The 6,956-nt window shown below is 39.2% G+C and overlaps 2 protein-coding genes across 2 annotated transcripts in view; one reads left to right on the forward strand and one right to left on the reverse strand.

The window, feature by feature from the left end:
* Positions 1-1,667, reverse strand: part of LOC148739558 (extracellular calcium-sensing receptor-like) — a 4,916-nt gene extending 3,249 nt beyond the window's left edge. Inside the window, exon 1 of the mRNA XM_088747304.1 lies at positions 1-1,667. This exon is cut by the window's left edge and continues 3,249 nt beyond it. Within this exon, the coding sequence (XP_088603430.1) occupies positions 1-1,496 (1,496 nt within the window). The 5' untranslated portion in view covers positions 1,497-1,667.
* A 2,820-nt stretch (positions 1,668-4,487) lies between these two features.
* Positions 4,488-4,955, forward strand: LOC148739559 (uncharacterized). The gene has a single exon (XM_088749506.1). The coding sequence runs from the start codon at positions 4,488-4,490 to the stop codon at positions 4,953-4,955; it is 468 nt and encodes a 155-aa protein (XP_088605632.1).
* The last annotated feature ends 2,001 nt before the right edge of the window (positions 4,956-6,956 follow it).

Genomic DNA, 6,956 nt, shown 5'->3' on the forward strand with positions numbered 1-6,956 from the left:
TCTTCCGAACATTCAGATATTGGAGGGCGACGAGATGGAGTATTCCAATGAAGGTCTTTATGAGAAATCGAAAGTGGCTTATTTTTAATAGAGCTTTTCCACTCTCCTATCTGTACCTTTTTGACGCTCTTGACATTTTCATTGTGTACTTCTTTAAAGATGACAATATCATAATGTGCCGAGGCTCTGTCACCAAATCGGTCGAACTTGATTTTCCCCGTTAGTCCTTCAAAATTTACTCTGCCAAGGAGCTTCTGTAAGTCTAATTCATTCACTGCAGGCGATTTATCGCGATTGGTGTTAAGATTGGTTTTGTTTAAATCATGAGTTGATATATTTATTGCATGAGCCAGGGCATATACAGCGTCGATTACATATGGAATATAGGGGCTGTAGATTTCTTCAATCAAGTCTTCTGGGAACTGTTCAATTTGGCGGTTAACGCACTTCTTGCTTACCAAAGTATCCCATATTTTGTTCGTATCATCGCTCCACTCAGAAAAACCGCTGTTGTTTCGCCCCTTGACTAAGATATCTTTTAAATGTTCTTTGAATCCTAAGTCGCTAAAATTGTGATGATGAAACGCTATGGAGCTCTCGATGATATCCTTTCTTTGATGTTTGGATAATAAAAAATCATCACTCAAAATCCACACACGTCCAGTAAGGTTTTGCCTATGTACCTCTTTGAAAAACTTCGTTTGGTAATTCCCGTGTAACCATAAGATCACAACTTTGATATTGTCCATCTGTTTTAGCTCTTTCACAACGTTGGAATTACTGTGATGCAGACTTTTATGCGGTATAAACTTCAACAGAGCAATACAGAACGAGTTTATTCTTGCTGTAGTTTCGCTAACAACTGACAATACTCCACTTCGTCCAAACGAGTCATCTAATCCAACGACGGCAACATAGCTCCAGTTGAAGTGTGTAACCAAATCAACCATTGCCTTTGCAAGAAAAGTATCCGAGGGCACTGTTCGATGTAGATGCCTGTAGGTAAGTAAACTAAGTTCAGCACTAGTTGTCGTTCCACTTATGCTCGAGATATTGAGCATCTGGAGAAATCCTCCGATTAATAGCGCTGTGCGAGATTCCTCTGGGCCTATCAAAGACATAATAGCTTTCTTTCCTGTTTTATTGTTATCTAACCTGACACAGTAATCGACAGTTAGAAGTTTGTAAAAGAGTCCTGCAGCTTTTGAGACGTTTCCGCAGTAATTCCTTATGTCATATCCGAGGGAAATGTTTGAAAGAAGGCTTGTGTCATTGTTTATTCGTTCGATGGCGAAGATCATGGCCTGTGCGCGACCAAGTCGTCTCAAATCTATCTCTCCACAATGGCTTCCTGGGTGTTCTGGCGGCTGGTGTAAGCTGAAAACTCCGCCTAACATGATATCGCCTTCTTTGTAAGGAGCCTGAACAGCAGCACAGATGCAGAAAAAAATAATCATCTGTTCATACCGCAAACTCATGGCGGCGACGAGCCTCATTTGGGTACCCAAGATACAGACATCATGTATGTGTATTTTGGTGATTCGTAGCTTCCACTGTCTTAATACACACCAGTGGAATATTCTTATAGGACTACAATTCCGAAACGGAGTTTAACTTCAGACATAACGGCGATTAATTATTTCTTTACCAACTTTTAGGTCGTTTCATTTGACAACTGTTCATTATCGATGACCATATGTTGCAAACTAATACCTACAAGTGAAGTATTCGCATTGGATAATTATGTTTTGACGATACCCATATGTCAAAAGTTTCTGCATATAAAGTGTTTTAATACATTTAATCCCAATTCTTTGACGAAAAGCATGTCATCTCATAATGGAATACATATCATTTGCTACAAAATATTTAAACAAGTATTCTTTGAAATAATTTGAATATATCAACAAAGTTGAAATGGTAAATTGGCCACCGTTACGATTATAAAAGCTGACGTTTCAAGCGTTAGCCCTTCGTCGGAGCGAATAGAGGAATTGTGGGTTGTCTGCTTTTAAAGGCAGAAAAAGGAGTTACGTGATTGGTGGGAACATGGCAACGAGAAAAACACGAATAAATTAGTGGAATGAAAAGCGTTCGTTGATACCTGTGGGATTTAGACTGCCGGTTTGAAAGACGAGCTTTTGTTCAAGAGTTTTCCGGCTTTCCGTGCTACCTAAGTGTAAGGAAAGACCGCAGATTGCCATGTGTTGCTTAGAATGGTTAGGTAAATTAAAATGTCTAGCGACTGGTTTCGATGTGTCCTTGTCATTCCTCTCCACGTCGCGAAGATGTTCTCGGAATCGGTCACCCAGTCTTCTTCCCGTTTCGCCGATGTAAATCTTTTTGCAATAAGTGCAAGTTATGCAATAGATTACATTGGCGGAGGTGCACGTGAAGTGATCGGTGATCTTAATGGATCGTTTGGGTTCCGATATTTTCTCAGTGTTGTGAACGAAAGGACACGTTTTGCATCGTGCACGAGCGCATTTAAAAGTGCCTGGTTGGTCATTAGTCTAAAAAAAACTTCTGACCAAAAAATTGCCTATATTTTTGTCGCGTTTGAATGAAATGAGCGAGGGCTGCGAAAAGATAATGCTTGTCTCTGGATCGTTTTTAAGAATGATGGATTTAACTGAGTGGTTGTGAGGGTGAAACGTGAGTGAATGGAATGCGGTCGAAATCTTCCTTTTGTGACGTTTGTAGTGCTGAATGTCGATCAATAAGTTGGACGCGGTGGTAACCCGCTTGAACGACAGAGTCAGGGTAACCACGTTTATCGAAAAACTGGCACATTGACTCTGATTTGTGGTGGAAATCAGAGTCATCACTACATAAACGACGAAGTCTTAGAAACTGAGAAAAAGGAATGGAATTCTTAACGTGAGATGGATGCGAAGACGAATACAACAAGTAATTATGCGAGTCTGTAGGTTTGTAATACACACTAGTGCATAAACCGTTGCCTTCAATTGAGACTTTGATGTCTAAAAAGGATAAAGAATTGTCAGAAATTTCCCAGGTATATTTAAGAGCCGGGTGAAAAGAATTGACTACGGTTATGAATTGAGTCAGCTCCTCTCTGGTAGAGGAGGTGGCGCCAATACAGTCGTCGATGTAGCGACCGTAGAGTTCAGGTTTGGAGCCGTTGTATTGGCTGAAAAATTGGTGTTCGACAAAACCTACAAAAAGATTGGCATAGCTGGGTTCCATTTTGGTACCCATGGCTATACCATTGGTTTGTTTGAAAAAGTTGTCCCCGAATGAAGAACAATTGAGTGTGAGCACTAGTTCGGCTAAGCGTAGTAGGGTTTTTTTTTTTTTTTTTCATTCCACTAATTTATTCATGTTTTTCTCGTTGCCATGCACCCACCAATAACGTAGCTCCATTTTCTGCCTTTAAAAGCACACACAACCCACAATTCCTCTATTCGCTCCGACGAAGGGCTAACGCTCGAAACGTCAGCTTTTGTAATCATTACGGTGGCCAATTTACCATTTCAACTTTGTTGATATATCCAAATTTTTTCAGATTTAGGTTCCTTAACAGTACGATGATCAAGAAAATGTTTAAGGGCCAGAAGACCTTCGCCATTGGGAATGACAGTGTAAAGAGACGCAATATCTATGGTGAAAGGAAGTTTGTTTTGGCCAAGGAAATTAGCGATTTGGGGACCGATAAGTTGGTCAAGTTTTTGGGCCTTAATTTGGTTCAAATGATTGAAAAGTTTCGAATTGATTTCCTGAGTTCTGGCGCGGATAGATTGTAATAAAACTGCTGGACAGATTTTGGAAAGTTCAGAGCGGCAATGTAGGATTTTTTCGGTGAGGTGATTACGTTTTTGGCACATAGCTCTAATGGTAATTCCCATGATGTTACGTGAAAAATAATTTTGGGCGCACTTAATTTGGTATTGTTTGTTTAATGAAAATGCATGAAAATTGGAGCGAAAACCCTTGGGAATAACTTAAGAATGAAGGTAACAACCGATGAAGTTTATGTGGCTACAAAACATAGTTTTGGCGAAAGTGAGAATTGCTAAACGGAATGCCAGATTTTTACTAATAGGGGGAAAAGGGAAGAGATAACTTACGATTTCCTGGCGTAGCTCGTTTGTGAGTTTCTTTAGGCTTGGCATGGTCCGCTGTTCTGAATGCTGTGGATTGAAAAATACTAAGAAAAAAGTTAGTGGTCGCAGCAATCAAAATAAATTCTCAATTAAACAAGAGGTAGAAAAATTCCTTCGCCGCGTTCAATTAAAAGCCTTTTTTCACGACAAAGAGGATGATTCTAATGTTATGTTAATTTGCTTAAAATCCCGCGGGAGTTTCGTAACCCAGAACTGTCATGAACTTATTAGCATTTTTGTTTTTAACCGCATGTGTTGTAAGTTGCTGTTCAGTTTTAGTTAAATCGTTGTGTATTAAAGGTTGTATCTTAAAAGTTTAGAGTTGCTTTTCGAGTGAAGACACAACAGTTGGCGACGAGAATGGCGGATACACCGGAAGAACCAGCGCAGCCTAGCATCGTGGTACATCCATCGTGTTCAGGGCGTATGGAGGAGTTTACGCCGGGCAGCGATTGGAAACATTATGGGGAGCGATGCGAAATGTTCTTTGAAGTTAACAGTGTACCGACAGATAAGCGTGTATCGAGCATACTTACATTAATGGGTAGTAAGATGTATGCTTTGTTGAGGTCTATTTCAGCGCCGAGGAGACTGAAAGAATTAAATTTTGCGGAAATTGTAGAGATTCTGGCACGGCATGTGGATCCAAAACCGATAATTATCGCGGAAAGATACAAGTTCCACAAAGCGGAACAGGAAGAGTCGGAAACCATTAGGCAGTACCTAGCCAAGCTACAAAAGTTAGCGGAGACCTGCGAATTTGGCCTTTATCGCGAGGAAGCCATTCGAGACCGGTTTGTTTCTGGTTTGCGTTCACAGACAATTTAACGCAAGTTACATGCTGAAGCGACGCTGACATTACAAACGGCAGTGGAGAAAGCTTGTGCTCAATCAATCAATCAATCAATCATTTTATTTAGTAATGCAGGTTGTAAGGAAGGGGGCAGCCATAAGGCTGATGTGGACCTACAACGAACTAATAAAATGTAAAACTAAAATAATTCATAAAGTCACCCTATGGTATTTAAATATTCAATATGATCATTGTAATAAAATTCATTAGCAAACAAGTCACGAATTAATTCAAAAATTTACATGCAATGTAATAAAACTTAAAAATATACAAAATCTCTGTTTTTCATAGCAATCATAGGCGCTTCAAAAGAGAAGCTATTTATGTTCTGTGAGAGCTTACGTAAAATATTTTTAAAACTGTCTTTTTGAATGTTCACATTAAAATTTGCCAGCCTAGTAATAAAATTCCAGATTACAGGTCCTCTGTATTGTGCTGATTCCTTTCCCACTTTGTAGTTCACTCTAGGGATTTCAACCTGTAACCCTCCTGTACGTGATGGTCTGTTGCGTAACTTCAAATTAAAAGGGGCATATAAGATTTTATCATTTAAAAGATCGTGCATCAGAAGAAGGAGTCTTCTTTTATATATGTAAGAAATTGGCAACCAATTTAACTCTTCAAGACTTTTATCCTGGTGGATAACTCGTGCAGCTCTTGCATTTATAGGGTTTAAGGATTCCATAATAGAATAATTGCAGTTTCCCCACACCACAATAGCATATGACACCGCAGGTACAATAGATTTAAAGTAAATTTCCTCCAGCGCTTTCACAGGAAGCTTCTTCATTCTTTTTAATGCGCCCACTTTCTGTGCAAAATATTTTTTTACATGGTCCACATGCAATGCCCATGTAAGCCTATTGTCAATGATTAATCCCAAACAAGTAGTCTTATTAACAACATTAATAAAATTATTTCCGAAGCATATTGGAGGAGCAGGACCAATGAAGCCCGATTTGCTAAGGATCATAACTTCAGACTTTACAGGATGAATACAAAGTTTGTTTGTTGTACTCCAAAGCAGAAGTTGCTCGAGAATGTTATTTAATTGTGAGCAGACCTGATCAAAGTTCTTCCCCACACAATATAATGTTGTATCATCTGCATACATGAACGAGTCTCCAGATGTAATAGCATTAGGGAGGTCATTGACGTAGATAGTATAAAGCCTTGGACCCAGGAGGGATCCTTGGGGAACACCATATTTCACTTCATCCAAGTTAGAAGGGTGGTCATTTACCACAGTGTATTGAAATCTGTCTTTCAAATAATCCATCAGCCACTCATGGAGATTCCCACTTAATCCAAGAGCTTGGAGTTTTAATGACAAGATGTTGTGTGAGATGCTATCAAAAGCTTTCTAAAAGTCAATAAATATTGCACCCACAATCATACCTTTATCCATATTCATCTTCCAGGTATCTGTCATTTTTTAGTAACATGCCTTCTGATGATAGTCCTTTTGTAAAGCCCCACTGTGAAGAACTTTTTAGAGAGGAGTTACATAGGTGCTCATCAATTATATTACAGACCTGATGTTCCAGTAATTTACTTGGGATACACAGCAAGGATATAGGTCTATAGTTGGCAATGTCAGTTCTATCTCCCTTTTTAAAGATAGGGGTAACCTGTGCTCTTTTCCATGACATGGGAACAGTTCTTGTGACAAAGCTACGTTTGAAGATATTTTCCAAGCCATTAATGATTGCAGGGCCGGCTAGAGAAATAATTGTACTTGATATACCATCAGGGCCTGCTGCTTTGTTGCTTTTGATATTCTTAAGACTTTTGAAAATATTTTCAGAATCCAGAACCAAAGAGTTGCAGGAAGATGCTGAGACTCTATAAATATGTAGTATATCGGTTTGGTTTGGGATGTTAGGGAGGTTTTCTGCGACATCTCTGCCAATATTTACAAAATATTGGTTGAATAAGTCAGCCTTCATGTCATCATCTAAAACCTCCAAGCTGTT

This window comes from Stylophora pistillata, chromosome 2 (assembly GCF_964205215.1).
Source record: "Stylophora pistillata chromosome 2, jaStyPist1.2, whole genome shotgun sequence".
Classification (NCBI taxonomy): domain Eukaryota; kingdom Metazoa; phylum Cnidaria; class Anthozoa; order Scleractinia; family Pocilloporidae; genus Stylophora; species Stylophora pistillata.

Excerpts from the sequence above, each read along its gene's own strand:
- LOC148739559 (XM_088749506.1), top strand. The coding sequence starts at position 4,488 with ATGGCGGATACACCGGAAGAACCAGCGCAGCCTAGCATCGTGGTACAT.